A 20,865-nucleotide genomic window follows, 5' to 3' on the forward strand; every position below is an offset into this window, starting at 1 on the left:
TACTGTACCCAAGTGTAAGACTTTATATAGACCACTATTCAAAGGATGACTCCTTTTTAAATGATTTTTTTTAACAAAAGAAGAAAGAAAGAAGAGACTCAGTGTAAGGAGGAAATTAAGCTGCCTTGGGAGCCAGAGGGTGAGCACTGCCTGGATGATTCTGGTTTAAGTATGGGTAGGACCAGATGAACTAACACTGAGCTTCAGGTGAGATCATTATGGGTCAATCAGAAGATGGTCACCTGGCAATATGTAATGTGGAGCTGGAGCTCAGGAGTCAGGGAAGTCACCTGCAGAGAAGTGACATCTGACCCTCTAGAAGCTGGTGCAAGCAAGCAAGTATGCAGAGAAGAGGAGAATGAGGAGAGCAGCATGAGGAGCTGCTAAGGGGACAGGAGGTAACAAGGAGCCAACCAATGGGCTTGAGATGGAGGGTTCAAACAGGGAATGGGAGGAGCAAGAGAGCCATGAAGCTAATGGGTAGCAGGCATCTAGAAAGAAGAGTTGCCCTCAGAGGAAGACCAGCAAGAAGCCAGAAGTTAGGAGAGATTGGAAAGCTGGGATAGAGTCAGAAGGTCAGACTGCAGAAGGATAGAGAAACAAGTGGGTCAAGAGGGAGTGGAAAGGGTGAATGAAGACAAGCCATTTTAGGAGATTAGCAGTGAGAAGGACTGGAAGTGGAGGCCAAAAGCTTGAAGAGATGACAAATGAGGTGAACTAAGTGAAGGTCCAGGTGGATCTGAGTCTGTTTGCAGGGAGCAGGTAAAGAACAAGGAAGGAGGAAGAGGACAGTGAGTGAGAAGGAGTGAGGGATGGGCCAAGCTTCAGAAGCAGATGGGAGGGGATGGGATAGAGGGCAGGGACTGCCCCCTGGTTGGCTTGGGCAATGAATAAAGCTTTCTCTTCTTTGGAGCAGCCTGGAGCATAGATGACTTTGGAAAGGAGTTTTCAGATAAGGGGCAAGGGAGGAGAGGGCACTCATGGCAGATGGCCTTCACTTTCTCACTCACAGAGGAGAGGACACCTGCTAAGAACAGCATCCTCCCAGTCATTCAGCTTCACAGCCAACTTGTCATGCCAGACTCCTCACTCTCACTCCAAAGATCCAATCAGTGGTCAAGTCCTATCAACTTAACCTTCATAACATCTGTCATGTGCCCTTTCTCTCCTCTGACAGTGCCCACATCCTGGGGTAGACCCTCATCACTTCACACCTGAACTGTTGCAATGGCTATTGGGGGTCTGCTTGCCCAAATCTCTCCCCACTCCAGGCCATTCTCCCTCAGTTATCAAACTGATTGACTAAAATGCAGGTGTGACCATATCATTAGACCCCCCACACCATTCAGTAAGGTCAGCAGATCCCTGTTACCTCCAGGATTAAATATACACTCCTCTGTTTGGCTTTTAAAGCTTTCACAACATGGCACCACCCTACCTTGCCAATCTTCTGCCACCAACCCTGGTCCACACGCTTGGCAAACCAGTGACTGTAGTCTCCTCACGTGAGACACTCCATCTCTGCCCTTGCTCGTTGTCATTGGCCAGCCCCTCTGCCTGGAACATTGGTCCCTCCTCATCTCTGCCTCCTGGCTTCCTTGAAGTGAGAGCCAAAATTCCACGTTTTACAGGAAGCCTTTGCTGATCCCCCCTAATGCTCCTGGCCACCTCTGTTCATTAGCTCCAATGGCTAGAAGAGGTTGGGGCTTTGAGGAAGGGAGACGAGGTATGCAATGACCACTAAGAGGAATGGACTGCCAGTCAAGGAAGAATAAGTGTCTCCATGAGGCCCAGTGGAGGTTAGCCAGGAGTCTGCCTTCCTGGCTGCATGTAGCTCTGGCTCTGAAGGTCACAGCCAAGATGAGGTTTGTGCTTGGCCTGGGCCAGGGTTAGTGGGCCAGGTGATAGGAGGTCAGCATTAATATGTGGGCTCTGGTTGGGGAGGGTGGTGAGTGTCTGGGATTAGAGTAAAATCAGTTGTTGATGGGTCTGGTTTAAGGATCAGAGTAATTTCAATGTTAGGGACTAGATGACCATCTGCTGGGCATGAGGTTGCTGTCACTGTGAGGTATGAGAGACGAGGCTCAGCCCTAGGGCTGGCACAGACCTTGGAACCCAAACTGGGGGCAGGGTTAGCATCACTGTCAGGTCTAAAGAGATGGTAAGAATGAGGCCTGAAGTTGGGGTTCAGGCTAGTTTGTGTGTTCTCTGTCCTCTCTAATCCATGCTCCACCAGGTTACAAGGAGATGTTCCTGCAGCAGGCTCTGACCATGTCACAACCCTGCTCAGAAACCTCCAATGGCTCCCTATGACCTCCAAGAAGACATATGCGAGGCATCTTTGGTCACTTAGAGAAAGCCTTCAGAACTGGTCTCCAGCCAGCCTCTTGCCTTCACATCCTCTTTGTCTGACCCCATGGGCCTCCTTGCTGTGCCTCACATGACTCTTCATCTCTCACCTCCACACCTTTCCCCAGGCTGTCCCCCATGCTTGACATGCCATCCCTCCTCAGTTCAATCCCTTAAGTTCCCTAGATTCCTTCAAAGCTCAGCTCAAATGGTGACCCTAGTTCTCACCCAGACTCCTCTGGCTTTTGCTGCTTCCTCCTCCTAAAGATCCCCTCGTGTCTGTTTAGCACAAATACATATATACACTTATATATACACACATATATGTTGTTGTTGTTGTGGTGGTGTGGTGGTCATTGCGTTTGTTCTTCATCTCTAGGGGGACCATGACATCAGGGAGATGATGACGTTACCTGCAATGACTTTGTTTTGAGTGAGGGAGGGCTATGCAAGGTCACTAGACTTACTTTTTCCTCCAGAGCCATCTGGGTGCAGTAGTCAGAGAGTCATCAGAATGACTGGGGTTAGCTCAGGATGCAATGGGAGACCCTGGCCCTTTCAAGCTAAGGTCTTTTCAGGTTCTCACTTTGAGTGAGGCAACACCCATTCAGTGAATAGTCTTCTTTAAGAATTGAGTCAAGGGATGGCCACTTTAATAAAAACATGAAACTGGGAGGGGAAGAGCCTAAGGATTGCTGGTCAAAAGAGAAACAGTTACTATTTACATTCACTCTGATCCAGGAGGGCCCAAAATAACCATGACGTGGTGCTTGGGCAGGGACCTGTTGAGCTCCAGAGTGAATTGGGTTGAAGGCTTGGTCTTTGAGAGAGAAATCTAGCCAGTAAATCCCAAGTTAACTAGGTAACTTTCAGTCATCAAAATTTACCTTCATTTGGGCAAAACACCCTCAGGTAAGGGAGAGGAGAAGAGAGAGAGAGGAGGAGAGGAGAGGAAAGACTGAGTTACCCAACTGGAACTGGCCAACTGTATTCCCATTCAGGCAGCTCAGACTACTCACAGGTTCTGTTTGTCCTTCATTTTTTAAAAGGACCATGGCATTAGAAAGATGATGACATATGAACATACATGTGTCTCTCTGCATATGTGTATGTATGTAATGAGACTCCCACACATGTACCATGGAGGTGTCTTTGTGTGGCTCAAAGGGAGACAGAAGAGATGTCTTAAGCATTTTCTCCCCCACCCTTCACCAAGGGATACTTTAATTCCAGCCAAGAGGAGAAACAGACACTTGGCACTAGAAGCATGGCCACTCTGTTCTCTTCAGTGATGGGGGGTAGTACCAAACAACACTGATATCTCTCTGTTCTCCTAAATTTTGTTCATCCAGGGGGTGTGTTTTCAGGTTCTGGCCAACTTCTGATGGCTGCCTCTCAATGGAGGGATCCAAGCTTTATATCCAAGGCTTGTACCCTTCTACACCTAATACCAGTTTTACAATGAACACACACATAAAACAGCAAAGAAATCCATTTATCTAAATCAGAGCAAAACAAAAATCAGAGAAAGCATACATTGGAGGATATATACCACACAATAGAGTGAAGGAGCTCATCCTTGGGAATGAGATAACTCAGCTCTACCAAGACAGAGGAGAGGGTCCTGTTCACACTGTCCCACTGGGAGATGCCACCTGCACACAGACAAGGAAATTCAGGGTCATTTGAGGGGGAGGAGAATCCTAAGCCCCAGGGCGAGGGGAGAGTGAGCAGAGTCTTGAAGGGAGACAATGTGAGAGGCAGAAGTGAGGATGGAGGAGATTCTAGGCATGGAGGTGAATATGAGGTCTGCATGGCAACCAGGGGCTCCTTCAGCCTTCCCAATTTCCAGAATACCCATCTCAAGGGATCATGGCCTTTGGAGCTGGAGGGAGCCTTAGACATCTTAGACTCCCTGAATCTCAAAGGTGGCACAACTGCCAGAGCTCAGGTAGCCTTTGGCATCCCAGCAAGTGGTCATCCAATGGGGAAGGTTGATGGCCTCTAGGGCAGGGGCACCCATCCCCTACTGGGGGAAGCTCATTCCATCTTAGGACAGGATGAATTCTCTCTATCAATGCAAATCTGTGTCTCTGGGACATCTGTCCATTTCCTCCAGCATTTCCCTCTGGCCAGCAGGACTAGCAGGAGAAGCATGATCCCTCTGTCCAGTGAGTCAAGTCTACAACAGTTATTAAGAAAGAGCTTAATTCAATACAACTCCTATGTGTCAGGCACTGTGTAAAAGGTTGAGACAAGAAATAGAAGGACAAAGACAGTCCCTGCCCTCACAGAGCTTGCATTCTAATGGAGAAGATCACATACATAAAGGAAGCTGAGAAAGGGAGGTGGGATGGGAAAGGAAGGGAAGAGGGGGCTGGGAAGGAACATGGGGGAGGTAAAGAGACATGACTGGCTCTTTAAAATGGCAGCTCTGGGCAGAACCAGCCAATCAGAGGAGGAGTCCTCAGGGACCATGGGCTCCCCTAGTGTGAGAATTGACCAGAGGCAGAAGGCACTTTCCAGGCTTTAGAGCTTTCTCTGGCCTGGTTGGGAAAATCTTGGGGGACATCCTAGCCCCCTCCCTCCAATGCCCACCTTTCCCTTATGCTCAGAAAGAGGAAATTACCAAAGTGAGTAATTGGCTTGAGAGGAAGATAATGAGTGTTCCCAGCAGACTTGAAGAGGGGAGGGGGTGGGAGTGAGGGAGAAGAGGGTGGAGACCTTAGTCACAGAGGCAGGGATGGGGAGAGACAGCATGACAGAGAGAGAGACAGACAGACGGTGATAGAGCAGGGGAGACAGCGGCAAAGACAGAGAAATACAGAAAACAGAGACACAGAGAGAGACAGAGACACCCCACCCCACCCTCCCAAACTGAAGCTGGACTGGAGCTTGGCCTCCCAGAATTTGGGGCAAAAGGGGAGGACAGGGAATTGGGAGGTAGCTGAGAGATGGTGCTCCAGGGGAGGGGATCAGTAGTAAGCAAAAGCCAGGCTGAGCAAGCCTCCCGTTTCCCTCCATCCGTGTACATGAGCACTGACCCCTCCTGATGCCCAGGCAGCCACCACTTAGATCCCCCAAGTACCTATTCTGGCAGAACCCAGTGTTTCAGGCCCCAGAATACATACAGCCTTGGAGCCTGGGCCTGCCCAGTCCTCAGAGCCCTCCCTCCCTCCTGGGCCTCCCTTTCTTCTTCTGGGCCTTGGTTCCCAACAGCCCCATTGACACTTCCATGCCAAATCCTGTCCCACCCCCTTCTGGTTCTGTTCTTGACTCACTCAGTTCTGGCTGAGTCCCTGAGGGTGTGCGGGGGCCCTGTGGTGAGCTGAGGTGACAGAAGGATGAGGAACCCCCTCCCCTCTGTCATCCCTTCTCCCTGGCCTGCTCCTCAACGGGGGCTGTGATTCCATGGTCTGGCTGACAAAAGCAGAAACCTCCGGACAGTCAGAGATCAAAGAGAGAGACAGACAGAGGGGGCTGGGCAGGAAGGAGGGTCAAGTTGGATGAGGGAGAGATACTGAGGCTGGGAGAGCTAGAGGTGCAGAGAGACAGGAACAGAGAGAGACAGCTGGGGAGAGTCAGAGACAGAGCAGATGGAGCCCAAGAGGGGAAAGGCAGGGAGAAGCCGAGGTGGGGCACAGCTGCTTCTGAAATGCCATGCTGCTCCTTCTGGCTTATCTGCTTAATTTGGAGAATGGTACTGTCCCTCACTGCACTTCAGTGTTCTCCACTGGAAAATAAGGTTTTGGATTCAAAGTTATCAATGGTCTTTCCAGCTCCTACTTCTATGATAAAAGACAGGCAGGCAGACAGGGGTGGGGAGTGGGAGAGGGAGCAAGGACAGAGTCAGGGGGAAGAAATGGCCAGAAACAGAGCAGGGAAAGACAGGCAAAGAAAGTCAGCTAGCATGTATCAAGCACCTAATATGAAAAGGGAGAAAGGATGGATGGAAGGAAGGAAGGAAGGAAGGAAGGAAGGAAGGAAGGAAGGAGGGAAGGAAGGAAGGAAGGAAGGAAGGAAGGAAGGAAGGAAGGAAGGAAGGAAGGAAGGAAGGAGGAGGGAGGGAGGAAGGAAGGAAGGAAGGAAGGAAGGAAGGAAGGAAGGAAGGAAGGAAGGAAGGAGAAGGAAGGAAGGAAGGAAGGAAGGAGGGAAGGAGAGAAGGAAAGAAGAATATTTGTCTATATGTCAAATTCATAAGAATAAAAGCCATTCTCCAGTTGACAAATGGTCAAAGGATTTGAAGTGATAGTTTCAGAGGAAGAAGTCCAAAGTATAGCCACGTGAAAAAAATGTTCTAAATCACTAATAACCAGAGAAATTCAAATTGAAAGAACTCTGAAGTATCATCTTATAGCCATTAGGTTAGCAAAGTTGACTAAAAGGAAAATGACAAATGCTGGAGGGGCTGTGGGGAAACAGGTACCTTGAAGCCAAGTTGGTGGGTCTGTGAACTGGTTTAGCCATTCTGGAAAGCAATTTGAAACTATGCCCCAAAAGCTATTAACCCGAGCGTGCCGTTTGATCCAGTGATACTGCTACTAGTTCTAAACCTCTAAGAGATTAAAGAAAGAGGAAAATGACCCATGTGCACAAAAATATTTACAGCAGCTCTTTTTGTGGTGGCCAAAATTTATAATCTAAGGAAATGCCAATCAATTGGGGAATAACTGAACAAGTTTTGATATATAAAATACTATTGTGCTTTAAGAAATGATAACCATTACTGCTCAAAAAAAAAAAGAGAAAGAAATGATATTGAGGCTTGTTGCCCTGTTCTCTTTTTTGTTTTTTTTTTTTCATTCTGGTTTGTTTAGTAACTTTAAACTTAAAATGTAGTTTTAAATAAAGTTTTTTTTTAAAATAAAGTTTGTCTGATACAAAAAAAAAAGAAATGATGAAGGGGATGGTTTTAGAGAAACCTGGGAAGATTTATATGAACTGATGCAGAGTGAAATGATCAGAACCAGGAGAACAATTTATACACTAATAATATTATAAAGATAAACTACTTTGAAAGATTTAGAAACTCTGATCAACACAATGTCCAAAGACCTCATGATGAAACATACTACCCATATCCATACAGAAAGGTGATGACCTTAGAATTCAGATTTAGGCATAATATTTGGAAATGATTAATGTAAGAATTTGTTTTATGCAATGATACATATTTCTAACAGATTTTTCTTGCTTTCTCAGTGGGAGAGAATGAAGGTGGGAGGGAGAGAATTTGGAAATGAAAATAAAATCAAATTAAAAATTTGGGGGGAAGAAATTGATAAATGGTCAAAGGACATGAACAGGCAGTTTTTCAGATGAAGAAACCAAAGCTACCTATAGTCATATTTTTAAAAAATGCTCCAAATCAGGGCTTAAACTTTTCTACTCATGACTCCTTCATCACTTCTTAAATTATGGGTCATGACCCCATATGTGGTTGTGACACACAGTTTAAGAAGCCCTATTCTAAATCACTATTGATTAGAGAAATACAAATTTTAAAAAATTCTTAGGTGCCACCTCACATACATCAGATTGGCTAATATGACAAATGTTAGAGGGGATATAGGAAAACTGGGACACTAATGCACTGTTGGTGGAGTTGTGAACTGATCCAACCATTCTGGAGAGCAATGCACAAAGAGCTATAAAACTGTGCATATCCTTTGATCCACCAATACCACTGCTAGGATTGTACCCCCAAAAGATTTTTAAAACTCTATTTGATTTCTATTTGCAAATATATATATCAACTCTTCTTGTTGTGGGTAAGAATTGGAAATTGAGAGTATGCCTATCAGTTGGGGAATGGCTGAACAAGCTGTGGCATATGATTGTGATGGAATATTATTGTGCTATAAGAAATGACAAGCAGGTTGGTTTCACAAAAACCTGGAAAGATTTACATGAACTGATAGAATGAAGTGAGTAGAACTAGGAGAACGTTGTACACAGTAACCGCAACATTGTGCCTTGATAGTTAAACTTTGATAGACTTAGCTCTTCTCAGCAATACAAGGATCTAAGACATCTCCAAAAGATTCATGATGGAAAATGTTATCCACATCCAGAGAAAGAACTGTGGAGTCTGAATGCAGATTGAAGCAGACTATTTTCTCTTTTTGTGTTTTCTCTTTCTCATGGTTTTTTCTCATTTGATCTGATTCTTCTTTCACAACATGACTAATGTGATAATATGCTTAATATGGTTCCATGTGTGTAGCCTATATCAGATTGATTGCTGTCTTGTGGAGGCGGAGGAAGAAAAAAAGATTAGACCATATAAAAGCAAATGTTAGAACTATCTTTACTAGCAACTGGAAAAAATAAAATGCTATTGGGAGAGGGAGACTGTGAATTACGTAGCTATTCTCAGCAATACAAAATAATCCAAGATAATCCCAAGGACTCATGATGAAACACGTTATCTGCCTCCAGGGAAAGAACTGATGTTGTCTGAACACAGACTAAAGCATTCTATTTTTCACTTTTTTCCTTTCTTTTTGACTCTTCTTGTATAAAATGACTAACATGGAAATGTTTTCCCATCTCAGGTAGGGGACAGGGAAGGGATGGAGGGATAGAATTTGGAACTCAAAATTAAAAAAAAAAGTTAAAAATCATTTTCACATATAATGTGGGGGGATAAAATATTATTTCTGAAAAATTTCTTTCTTTAGCTTTTCTAGGAATTCTTTTCGGCTTATGTCCAAGTCACATTTTTCTTTGAGACTGTGCTCATGGCTGTTTTCACATCACTGTCTTCTGGGTTTTGTGTCCTCAGATTCTCCATCACCTAAGCAGCTTTTTATGGTCAGGTTCTCTTTTTGTTTTGTTTTGCTTTTTTCATTTTTCCAATCTATTTTGGATCTTTGGGCTTTATGTTACAGTTGGATTCTGTTTACCTCTGGGGTGTGTGTGTGTGTGTGTGTGTGTGTGTGTTCTGAGCTTAGGTTTTGATACCCTACCATTTTCACATCTAGTTCTGGGGGGCCTGTAAGTTTCAGTGTTTACAAGGTGTTGTGATCAATGAGGGGTCTGGTTACTGCCTTCCTGGTCTTTACTTTTCTCCACCCTGGAACTGGGTAATGTGCAGCAGTGTTGCCAAATGGTGCCCGGTCCTGCACCAGTACAGGCACAGGGATCCCCTGTAATCTCATTACAACCAAGTATTTGATCCCCTTACTGTCCCTGGGAGCTGAACATTCTCGATGTTGCTGTTGTGGCCACTGCTGCTGCCTCCACCTTCACGGCCCACAGCTGGTGTCATTTAGACCAAGCTGCCCTCATTGTCAGCCCCCACCCCAATGCTGCAGACCTCTCTTTCTACCCTTCTAAACTGTTCTGGACTGGAAAAATGACTCACTGTGCCTTTTTCTTATGCTTCTCAGAATTCAATTTGACATGCTTTTTACTTTTAAAGGGAATATTGGGAGAGTTAATACAAATGCTAACAACTCTGAAATCTTGGCTTTGTTCCCCCAAGTAACAAAAGTTTAATTTGTCTTCCACATGACAGCTTTCTAAATACCTGAAGATTTCTATTGCACTGTCCCCTAGCCCCTCCTCACCACTTCTCTTTCTAGACTAAGCATCCTTACATACTTCAACCAATTCTCAGATGTCCAAAAGACCGTGGTCCTCAGGCCAGGAAGGACTGAAGGACTTTTCCCTCTCTGGGTCTTAGTTTCCCCATCTGTAAAATGATGGTGTTGACTTTGATAACAATAAGATCCTATCCAGCTCTGTATTCTATGAGTGGCTTCAATAAGATTTCAGGACACAGGGAGAAAGCCTTGGAGTGCCTGGCTTGAGTATGAAAGCGACCATCTCTCCAGCCAGAAACTGACCAGAGCTGGGTTTGTCAGCTAACCAGGGCTGGATTTCACACAAATGGCAGAGTCCCCAATCAGGCTTGTGCATAGCAGTCCCCAGAGGAAGGCAAGGACAGACTGGCCAGGAGAGATGTTTCAACAGCAGGAAAGCTTTGGGGGAACCCGAGCGCCTCACACACACACACACAGAAAAAGCATCCTCCAGTGATCCTGCTCCTACTCCTCCTGCGATGGGAGGGAGACAGTGACAGTCATCCAGGTTCTAGGGTCCTTCTTTTTTCCTACTATTGAGGGAATGCTGTCTGGTAGTGGAAAGAACATGGGGTCTGGAGCCAGTGGTTCAAAACCTTCCTCAGCCATTTACTCCCTAGATGACCTTGGCCAAGTCACTTTACCTCTCTGGGAAATGGGATGGGGGGGATTCAAGGCTTTCTAGGGCCCTTTCCAGTGCTAAGTCTTATACTCTGTGCCTCTCCTGAAACAGAATGGAGCTCCTCTATGGCTGGACATTTCAAATTGCCATTCTTTCCCCCAACCAGGGCCCAGAGAGTATCCCAGGTACTGCTCACTCCCCTTCTCTCCAGCTGTGCGCACTCATTCATTCACTCAACAGAGGGCACTGCCTTGGACCCTCTGGTCATAGACTTTCAGCTGAGAGGGACCTTAAGTCAATCCCCTTCCTTTATAGATGAGCAGGCTGAGAGTCAGAGAGGTGAAGGGCAGAGGTCAGCAGGGCTCCTGTGCCAGGTTAGCCGTCTTCTAGAAGTTCTCACCCTGGACCATCACCTCCCTCCCTCTCTGGGTCTCTCTGATCATGTTCTCTGAGTTGAGGAGGCCCATGGGAGAGATGGACTAAGCTTGTCCTGCCTGGCCTGGGGAGGAGAAGTGAGGAAAGCTGCAGAAGCTAATGTCATCAAGAAAAACCCCTGAGCAATGAAAGCCATCCCAAGATAGGATGGGCTGTCTGCAGAGGCAGCGGGCTCTCCTTCCTGGGAGTACAAGCAGAGGCTAGAACTCACTTAGGGGTGTGTTGGAGAAGCATCTGTGGGTGGCCTGAGGTGGTCACTGAGATTCCTTCTAGCTCTGGGAAGTACAGCACTATGGCTGTGGAATACAGTCTTTGGTTTCTCCATCTATAAAATAAGAGGACAGACTAGAATGCAGGTTTAACATTGGGTCCACCGGCTTTGATACATAGATGATAGATAATTGCATTTCAATAAAATTGGCTTTCTTTGTAATCCTATGTATTTTAAGCATTTAAAAACATGATTCTGTGTAGGTAGGCCAATAAGCATTTATTAAGGGCCTACTGACTATGCTAAGCACTACGGTTACATAGAAAGGCAAATCTTTGCTCTCAAGGAGCTCACAGTCCAATGGGGGAGACAATAAACTATGTTCCAATAAGCTACATAGAGGAGTAAGCATTTATTAATTGCCTATTATGTGTAAAGCACCATGCTGGGCACTTTACAAATATTATCGCTTCTAATTCACACACCAACCCTGAGGTAAGTGACATTATTAGCTCCATTTTACAGTTGAGGAAATTAAGACAGAAAGAGATTAAGTGACTTGCCCAGGGTCACACAGCTAGTATGTGTCTAAGGCCAGATTTGAACTCAGGTCCTCTTGGTCCCAGGCCTAGCATTCTGCGCATTGTACCACAAGCACCATGATAACAGGATAAATTGGAGATACCCAACAGAGGGAAGGCACTAACATTAAGAGGGATCAGGAAAGGCTTCTGGTCCAAGATAAGATTAATTGGAACCAGGGAGAGGGCAGTGTAAGAGGAGAGAAGGGGGTATGTTGGAGAGATGCTGCAGAGGTGAAATCGACAGGTCTTGGCACCATATTGGATCTGGGGAGTGAGAGAGAGGGAGGAAAGCAGGATGACTCCTAGGTTGGGAGGCTGAGGGACCAGGATAGGGGTGCCCTCCATTATAATAAGAAAAATAGGAGGGAGAGGGGGAAGAGAGTGAGTTCCATCTTATACATCCAGTTTGAGATCCACAGACACCAATCTGAAAGGCAGGTGGAGATATAAGATTGGAAGTCAGCAAAGAGCTTGGGACAGGAAAGGTAGATCTGAGAATACTCAGTGTAGGGATGGTAATTAAATCCATGGGAGATTAGATCACCAAGCGAAGTAGGACAGAGGGAGAAGAGAATCCAGGACTGAATTCTGAGACACCTATGATTAGTAGGCATGGTCTGGAAGAAGATCCAGCTAAGGAGACAGAAAAGTGGTCAGAGACATAGGAGAACCAGGAGAAAGGGGTGTCCCCAAAACCTAGAGAATGTCCAGGAGAAGATGATGATTGGCACTGTCCAAGGCTGCTGAGAGGTCAAGGAGAATGAGCACTGAGAAAAGGCCATTGGATCCGGTAACTAGGAGATCATTGGTGACTTTGGAAAGGGCAGCTTGGGTGGAATGATGAGGTTGGAAGCCAGATAGTGAGGAGTTAAGGAGAGTGAGAGGAAAGGAAGCATATGTTGATTATTGATAACTTTCTCAAGGAGTTTAACCACCGATGGGAGGAGAGATAGGGAATAATAGCTAGTGAGGATGGAAGGATCATCTGAGGGCTTTTTGAGAAGGGAGATATGGGCATGTTTGTAGGCAGTGGAGGAGCCAGGAGAGAGGGAGAGGCTGAAGACAAGTGAGGAGGGGTGTGGTCTCTTGGAGGAGATGGGATGGAAGGAGATCACCTGAGCAGGCAGAAGGGTCACTCTTGGTCGGGAGTCAGGCCACCTCATCGTGGTGGACAGGGAGGAGAGAGGGGAAGAAGACACCCAAGTGACGGTGAGGAGGAAGCAGGGGTTTCAGCTGAGAGTGGGGGAGGGGAGCCGTGGGACCGCCCAAGTAGTCCTTGACACACAAGGTGAAGAACCCCTGCACTGGGGGCTCTCCAGGTCCTTTAATTGTCTGCTCCTGCGACCCAGGATCAGTTCTAGTGCAGTCAAGCTCTGTCCCTCATCAATCCCCAAGATCCTGGTTCTGAGGGAAATGCAGCTGCTGGGGGCCAAACAAGGCTACTGGATTTGGAGTCAAGAAGCATTTTCCATTCTTGGAGCTGCCCCTTCCCTCTGGGCTTTCTCACTTTCCCGACAGGCACAGGGAGGGGTTGGGTTTGACACCCTCAAAGGGTCTTTTTGTGAGGTCTCTCTGCAGCGCCTCTATCCCGGAGTGACCTCAGACGTAATGCCCACCGATGATCTGTACTGAGCACTTGGACCTGAGCCCCGGCCTCTGCAAGGAGGTGGTGCAGTCTAGGGGGAGCCCCTCTCTGGGGGTTGCTGGCCTGGCTCAGCTCCTTGTTGTGTGGCTCCTCACAGAGCTTGCTTCTCCTCTGAGGATGGTGACTAGTAACCCATGTCACCCCACGTTACAGAGCAGGAAACCGCAGCTTAGGAGTCAGAAATTTGCAGCCATGAGTGATAGACATGGTCTTTGTAGGCAGGTCTCAGCCAAGTCCCTGGGCAGGTGGGCAGTGCCCAACCTGCCTCACAGGCTCAGGCTTCACAGGCCTCCCAAGGCTCCAGATGCATTCTTACTCCTGGGCTTCTTTCTAGGCCACTTGTTCTCCTGGCCCTGCCCAGGAATCCCTGCAGAAGGGGAGAGCCGGTATCTTTTCACATGCCTCCTCATTGCTCTTCTCCTGTCTAGACCTCACTTCCACCCGCCATCTCTCCTAGAACCGCTTCCCATCACCTTAACTGCCTTCCAAAGCCTTCAGTAGTGGAGCCAAGGCCTTGCACCTGCTTGAGTTGGCATATTTCCCTTGGGCCCCACAGTCCCCGAGACAGAAGCCCAGGCCTGGAGTACCTGACCAGTCCAAGCTCTGGCCGCGCCCCCCCCCCCTTTCTCATCATTTAGTAATTTCTCAGCTCCATTTACCCTCCAGGAGGCTAGGGGTGGGGAGCAATCTGACATCAGATGCTGGCTCCAAAAAGCCAGGATGGGTGGGCCAAGCTGGGATGGGGGATGGGGTGGGGTCAGGTAGATAATGCCCCAAGCAGATGGAGCCAAGAGCTGTCCCCTGGCCTATCTTCTTTTTCTGCTGCCAAGCATTCTCCCCATTTCTCCTGATCTACATCTGGGTGAGCTCAATGGTATTGCCAGATCTGCAGTGTGGACTGGTGAGTGCACTGGAGAGGCCAGCAAGGACCCATCATCACCTTTGACTATGGGTTGGAAACAGCTCCCAGGGCAAGGGAAGCCCATTGGCAGCTGGGAGGCACCACAGTACATAGTTTGGGACCCAGAGTCAAAGACCCGAGTTCAAATCTAGCTTCAGGCATGTGACCTAGGACAGGTCACGCCACCTCCACATGCCTCTCTCACAAGTCTGTAATAAGGACCATGGAGCTAATGTTTGTCAAGTGCCCAGCTCTTCCTCACTCTTCCCCTTCCCAACAGCCCTCCAGGCACAGCGCCCAGACAAAGATGGTGAGAGGACAGCTGAGGAACAGCTCCAATCTCCATAGACCTGGCTCTAACACCAGGGTTGTGAGGGGCCTTCCTCTTCCTGAGGCCCGGTGTGCCCCTCAGTGAGACAGAATTCTACCACCCATGTGACCTGCCCTTCTCTGGGCCACAGTTTCCCCATCTATACACAGAGGGCACTGGGCTAGGTCATCTCTGCGGGACCGACAGCTCCAACACCTGGGACTCTGTGAATCTCATCTGTTACTGCCCAGGAGGCCAGGGACCCAAACAGGAAGGGCCAGAAGCAAAGAGGAAGCTACGGCCTCCCTCCAGCACAGAGCTGCCTATCTGAAGGTCGACGGAACGTCTTCTGCACGGCGTCCATCATTTCTGATGGGGGCGTCAGGTGCCTCAGTGGTCATAACAGACCTTCATTTCTATCCCATTTACAGGTGAACAAACGAGCTCGGCTTAGGCGACTTTCCTGCCATCCTACGGCACGTTAAGAGTCAGAGGCATGAAAGGGGCTTTCGCCCCCCTTGACGAGTTGGAGGAAGTAAAGGTCCTGAGAGCTGCCCAGTGGCTTGATTGTCTGCCCCCGGCCCCAGCGACTGCTGCTCTGAATGAGACAAGCCCAGCTTGTCCAAACCAGGCGGGCAGTTTTAACTGCATGCAGGCCACGCCAGAGGGGTGGCAGCAGCTGCTTTCCCAGCAGGCCCCAGGACAGGGAAGTTTCCTGTTCAAACATCCGTCTCTCCCTTTCTCTGCAATGGGGGAGATCCTGACTGCTTTCTTTATCCCACCATCACTTCTCTCCACCCTGAGCCTCTAGCACCACTGAGGCCTCCCTCCTCCCACAACCTGCTTCCAGGCTTGGGGAAAGAAATCATTTTGTAAACCAAGAGGCGCCAGAGGCATGGGACCCAAGAAGGCAGGGCCCAGCTGCTGCTGATCCATCCACCCCACTCACCAGTACCCTGGGGATACAAAGGTGGACTCTGCAGCAGGTGTCCTTCCCCCCCGAGATGGGGGTGCACCCTAAGGAGGATGGCAGACATTCACCTGCTGCTTAACGTTGCCTCAGCCTGTCAAAAGCATCTTCTATCGTTCAGCCTCACATCTGCTTCTCAGGAAGGAGCCATTATTGCCCCCACTTGACAGAGGGGGAAACCAGCCTATGCAAGGACAAGAGACATGTCCAAAGCAACATGACTGATTTGTGTCAGAGACCTTCCTCAGGCTGCCTCTCACTGAAAGTGAGGGACCCTACTGACAAGTGGGCAAAGGATATGAACAGGCAGTTTTCAGAGAAAGAAATTAAAGCTATTTACAGTCACGTGAAAAATGCTCTAAACCACTGCTGATTAGAGGAATGCAAATTAAAACAACTCTGAGGTACCACCTCACATCTATCAGATTGGCTAATATGACAAAATAGGAAAATGATAAATGCTGGAGAGTATGTGGGAAAACAGGCGCACTGATGCATTGTTGGTGGAGTTGTGAACTGATCATTTTGGAGAGCAATTTGGAACTGTACCCAAAGAGCTATAAAATTGTGCATACCTTTTGACCCAGCAATACCACTACTAGGTCTGTGACCCCAAGAGATCATAAAAAAAGGAAAAGGACCCACATGTACAAAAAGATTTATAGCAATTCTTTTGTGGTGGCCAAGACTTGGAAATGGAGGGGGTGCCCATCCATTGGGGAATGGTTGAACAAGTTGTGGGATATGAATGCAATGGAATACTATTGTGCCATAAGAAACGATGAGCAGGAGGACTTCAGAAAAGCCTGGAAAGACTTGTATGGGCTGATGCTGAGTGAAATGAGTAGAACCAGGACATTAACAGAAATATTATGCAATGATTAAGTTTGATAGACTTAGGTCTCCTCAGCAATGATCCAAGACAATTCCAAAGGACTCATGATGGAAGATACTATCCACATCCAGAGAAAGAACTATGGAGTCTGAATGCAGATCGAAACATTCGATATTTTCTCTTTTTCTGTTGCTTTTTCTCTCATGGCTTTTCCCTTTTGTTTTGATTCTTCTTTCACAACATGGCTAATGTGGAAATATGTTTAAAAAAATAAAAAATAAAAGTGAGGGACCCAGCACAGTTACATCTATGAGTCCTATGACCTCAGCCCCGGAGGCCTCTTCCCTTCTTCACATCCTTGCAGAATGGTGTTGATCTGCCCAAGACAGAAGCCCCAAGTGTGGGCCCCTAAAAGGGAAGGTCCGATGTAGCCGGTGGTGATTTGCGGAGGGAGAGACAACATTCAGCTGGGCTGGAGGGCACCTTCAGAGATCAGTCCTATGAGCAAACAAGGGAGGTCTTACTGGATACAAAGCTGTCCTTTGTTATTAAGTCCCAGACTCCTCAGGCGGTTGGGAATAAACACACTACCAGAGGAAAAGAATTCCCATCTCTACCAAACACAGAAGAGCCGGGGTTCGAGACTCTCAGCTGGCCCTCAGCGGTCAGGAGGGGGCCGCAGGAGGGGCGGCCTCTGCGGGGGCCGGGCCCGCCAGGGCCGCCCGCAGCAGGCCCTCCGTCTCAGGAGTCAGAGGGGCATGGGAGAAGCCGCAGTGGTCGCCCTGGTAGCACTTGGCGCCCGTGTGAAAAAACTTACACGGGAATTCGCCGTGCAAGAAACGGCAGTGGTCACCCCGTGTACAGTAGCCCTGCACATAGAACTTGCACAGCTGCTGGAACTTGAGGCCATCGGCCCCGTGGTCCAGCCGGCACTGCTCTCCACGGACACACCGTCCAGCCAGGAAGTACTTGCACACCCTCTGCGAGCCCAGAGCCACCGTGTTCTTCTGGACAAACTCCTGGCTCACGGGGGCACGCTGGGGGGCTGCGGGAGGGCCCGCTGGGCGCCTGGGGGCCTGGGCCTTCACCGGCCCTACCCGCTTCCTCTTCTTGGCCCGGCTGGCGCCCCCAGCCCCGGCGCCGCGCTTGGCTCCCTTCTTCGCCCCGCCCTCCACAGGCTGGGGTGCCGGGGCCGCCTCAGGGGCCTCCCTCTCCCGTCGGTATTGCTCAAGGAGCTGGGCAAAGTCCTCCTCCTGGGGCTGCTTCCCCTTGGCGGCAGAAGCCCCGGCCTTCTTGCCTCTCCTCTTGCTGTCTGGCCAAGGGCTGCCACCTTGGCCACTACATTTCTTGGGCCTGGCTTCCTCCTGTCCAGGCCTGCGGGCGGCACCACCTGGGCTTGCTGCCCTGGGTCTGGGGCCAGGAGCAGGCCTAGAGGATGGCAAGGCTGGAGGTGGCACTGGGAGCAGAGGTTCACAAGCCACGCTTCCTGTGCCTGAGAGTGCCATGCTGGGGGAAAGCATGGGGTTTGGAGGTTTGCAAAACAGGTCCCCAAAATCCCAGCGGGGAGAACAGCGGGGGGACAGTGTCTCTGTGGCCACGGGGCCATTGGGGCTGGGAGGTTTGCAGATGACATCTTCCAAGCTGCTACAGCCAGGGCTGAGCTCCAAAGGAGGAGAGTCTGAGGTCTGGCAGGGGCTTGAAGGCTCATGGGCCAGATCCCCAAAGCTGGTGAGGCTAGGCGAAGGCCCAGTGGGTAGAGTGTTCAGGGCCAACCCATGGCCCAACTGCGGGCAGGTCAGCTTCCCGCAGCCCTCCTGGTCTGAGACACGTGGACCTTGAGTCAGGCTGGGGCCAAGCATGGGATTCGGGGGTTTGGAGAAGAGATCTTCAAAGGGCACCAGGCCAGTGGGGAACAGTGTGGAAGACATGGTACACACAGCTCTGGGTCAAGGCTACCTTCAGGCCAGCCAGCCATGAGTCAGCTCAAGGTCCCCAAGGGCAGGTACAGGCAAACGCTACCCTGGAAGACAGAAGAAGCACTTGGCAGGTCTGCAGCCATCTCCCCACACTCCAGGCACCCTCTGTGTCTGCCCCCCATGCTATGTCCACCTCTGGGCTTCCCTCAAGCCTCAGCCAAACCCCCCCCCTTGCCTCCTCAATGTTTTCCCCAGGCCTCCTCTGAGACAGCTGATCCTGTATGGGTCCTCTTCAACCACGCCTTCCTTCCCCAGGGCACTCCTCATTACTCTGCCCAGCCCTCCCCTCTGACAGGAGGGCACTAGGGCTCTGCCCAGTCTTCTCCCTGCTCTCTCTGCTGCCCCCACTAGAATGTAAGCTCCGTGAGGGCAGGGATTGTCTTTGGTCTTCCTCTATATTCCCTGCCCTTAACACAGGGCCTGGCACAGTAGGCACTTTAGCAACGCTTGCAGACTCAAGGAGGGACCTCTTCTAACAGCCCAGACCACCCTAGGGGCAGTGACGGAATCTGGAGAGCATCACCGGCTCTCAGAATGGGAAGGGCCCCTGCAGCAGGAAGTGGGGCTGTGGGACCACTCTGATTTTCACAAGTATTTCCTTGAGCCAAATCCTGTAAGGCCTAGAAGAATCTCAGCCCCTCCAGGATCAAAGCCCCCAGCGAAACACCTCTTCTTGGTAAGCAGACCCTGCCTCATCTACCAACATCCCTCCACGAGTCTGCGGGGCACTCACCTCTCTGGCATCCAGGCTGGGGGATGACCGAACCTCGGAACCTCTGCTCCTCAGGTGGCCCTGTCCTGAGGCCCTGGCCCTTGTCCCACTCAAAAGGGGTGCAGACTCAATGCCGTGTCCCCACCAGAGTACAGGCACCTCCATGGAGACACTGCTCTAGGGGGTCCAGGAGAGAGGACAGGGGACGTCTCCAGGCCGGAGTGCAGCCAAGGGTCAGCTACCTAAAAACAGATAAAGACAAGAATGGTGGCAGAGGGCTGGCAGATGGGCCTCCGAGGCCTGGAGGACAGACTTAGCCACACGACAAAGCTAATTAATGTCACCATCACCAAGTCCTGGACTTTAGCCACGAATCCCCTGAAGGGGGCTGTGGGGTCCAAAGATTTTCAAAACCACTCCAAGACCTCTTCTCATTCAGAAATACTGACAGAACCCACAGAAGCCAAAGCCGGGTGTGGGGAGTCCTCAACGACTTTCAAGAGCGTAAAGGGGTTCTCACACCAAAAAGCTGGGGAGACAGCCAAAGCCCGTCCTTAAGTCAAGGGGAAGAGAGAATGGCCAGTTTTTTCCTTCACCAGCCGAGTAAACTCGGGTCCACGGATGTGCTGGGATCGAATCCTAGTGTCCTGCTGCCAGGCTGCCGATCGGAGGTCAGCCGCCTCAGGCCCTGGCCACAGGGACAAGACTCTGCGGGGGTGGGGGGGGGCGCAGATGGAGCCGGGCGCATCCGCGCACGGTCGCCCCCGCCTTTCTGCCCCCTCCCTCCTTGGGGCTCCACAGTCTCCTGATTCCAAATCCCTGCGGGGAGGTGGAGGGCGCTGGAGAGCCACCTCCAGAGCCAAAGGAAAACTGGAGGGGGAGCCCCTCCTCTCTCGGGGAGAGAGGTCCTGAGGTGCCCAGGGCCTTCTTTCCCAGGGCTGGCCAGGAAGCGGCACTTCCGCTCCGGCCAAAGTCCGAGGACTGGGGTCTCTGCGCCAGCGGTCTGGGCGCACGGGGCCAGTCCTGGGTCTGGGGGCGAGCAGTCGAGAAGGCGGGGCACTGACCCCCACCTCGCCCCCACGCCAGCGTCCGGCCCTGACCTCCGCAAGCCCCCCCGCTGAGGCCCCCTTCTCCCCAGCTGCAGACCCCAGGGAGAGATGCCGGTGATGCCCCTCCCTCAGGGGCAGACGGGGGGGGGGTTTGGGAGGGCGGGGCCCCCTGCTGCCCCGCATCTCTGACCGAATGCTCTCGTGCCCCCGATCTGTTTGGGGGGCCCCGGCCGCCCAGACTCGGGTCAGGGCTTCCTCACGCCCCGCAGCTCGAACCCCGCCCCCGGAGCCCCAGCCCAGTGGGGGAGGAGCCAAGCCACGGGACCCTGGTCACCATCCTCACCCTAATCATCCTCAACCCCCGGAGCGCTGCCCGCCCCCTCCCCCGCGGGAAGCTGGAAGGACCCAGGTCCCGCCTCCAGCAGGGAGGCAGCTCCCCGAGAGGACTTCCGCCCCCGCCCCGCTAACCTCCCGCTTGGCCTCCGGGGCAGCAGGAGACGCACCAGCACTTGGGGGATGGGGGGAAGGGGTTGGTGTGCCCTTGACCCTGACCCCGACCCTAACCCCAACCCCGACCACCCTCGTGAGCACGTACCTGCGGCTGAAAGCCTGCCGAGGTCACGCAGCCGCAAAGCATGCTCGGAGGTACAGACTCCGCCCCTCACGCCACGTGCAAT

General features: G+C 50.5%; 1 protein-coding gene across 4 annotated transcripts; it reads right to left on the reverse strand.

Annotated features, from left to right (window-relative positions):
- Positions 1 to 16,258: 16,258 nt before the first annotated feature.
- LOC110197860 (uncharacterized) lies at positions 16,259 to 20,865 on the reverse strand. Of its 4 annotated transcripts, none has more exons than XM_020971910.2 (3): positions 20,784 to 20,865; positions 19,161 to 19,381; positions 16,259 to 18,471 (listed from the first exon to the last, which is right to left on the reverse strand). In XM_020971910.2, the coding sequence occupies exon 3, from the start codon at positions 18,377 to 18,379 to the stop codon at positions 17,117 to 17,119; it is 1,263 nt and encodes a 420-aa protein (XP_020827569.1). In that variant the 5' UTR covers positions 18,380 to 18,471; positions 19,161 to 19,381; positions 20,784 to 20,865; the 3' UTR covers positions 16,259 to 17,116. The 4 variants fall into 4 exon arrangements, with proteins under 4 accessions (XP_020827569.1, XP_020827572.1, XP_020827570.1 ...); XM_020971913.2 differs by lacking the exon at positions 20,784 to 20,865 and adding an exon at positions 20,657 to 20,758; XM_020971911.2 differs by lacking the exon at positions 20,784 to 20,865 and adding an exon at positions 20,532 to 20,612.

This window comes from Phascolarctos cinereus, unplaced genomic scaffold (assembly GCF_003287225.1).
Source record: "Phascolarctos cinereus isolate Bilbo 61053 unplaced genomic scaffold, phaCin_HiC Scaffold_726;HRSCAF=1367, whole genome shotgun sequence".
Lineage (NCBI taxonomy): Eukaryota > Metazoa > Chordata > Mammalia > Diprotodontia > Phascolarctidae > Phascolarctos > Phascolarctos cinereus.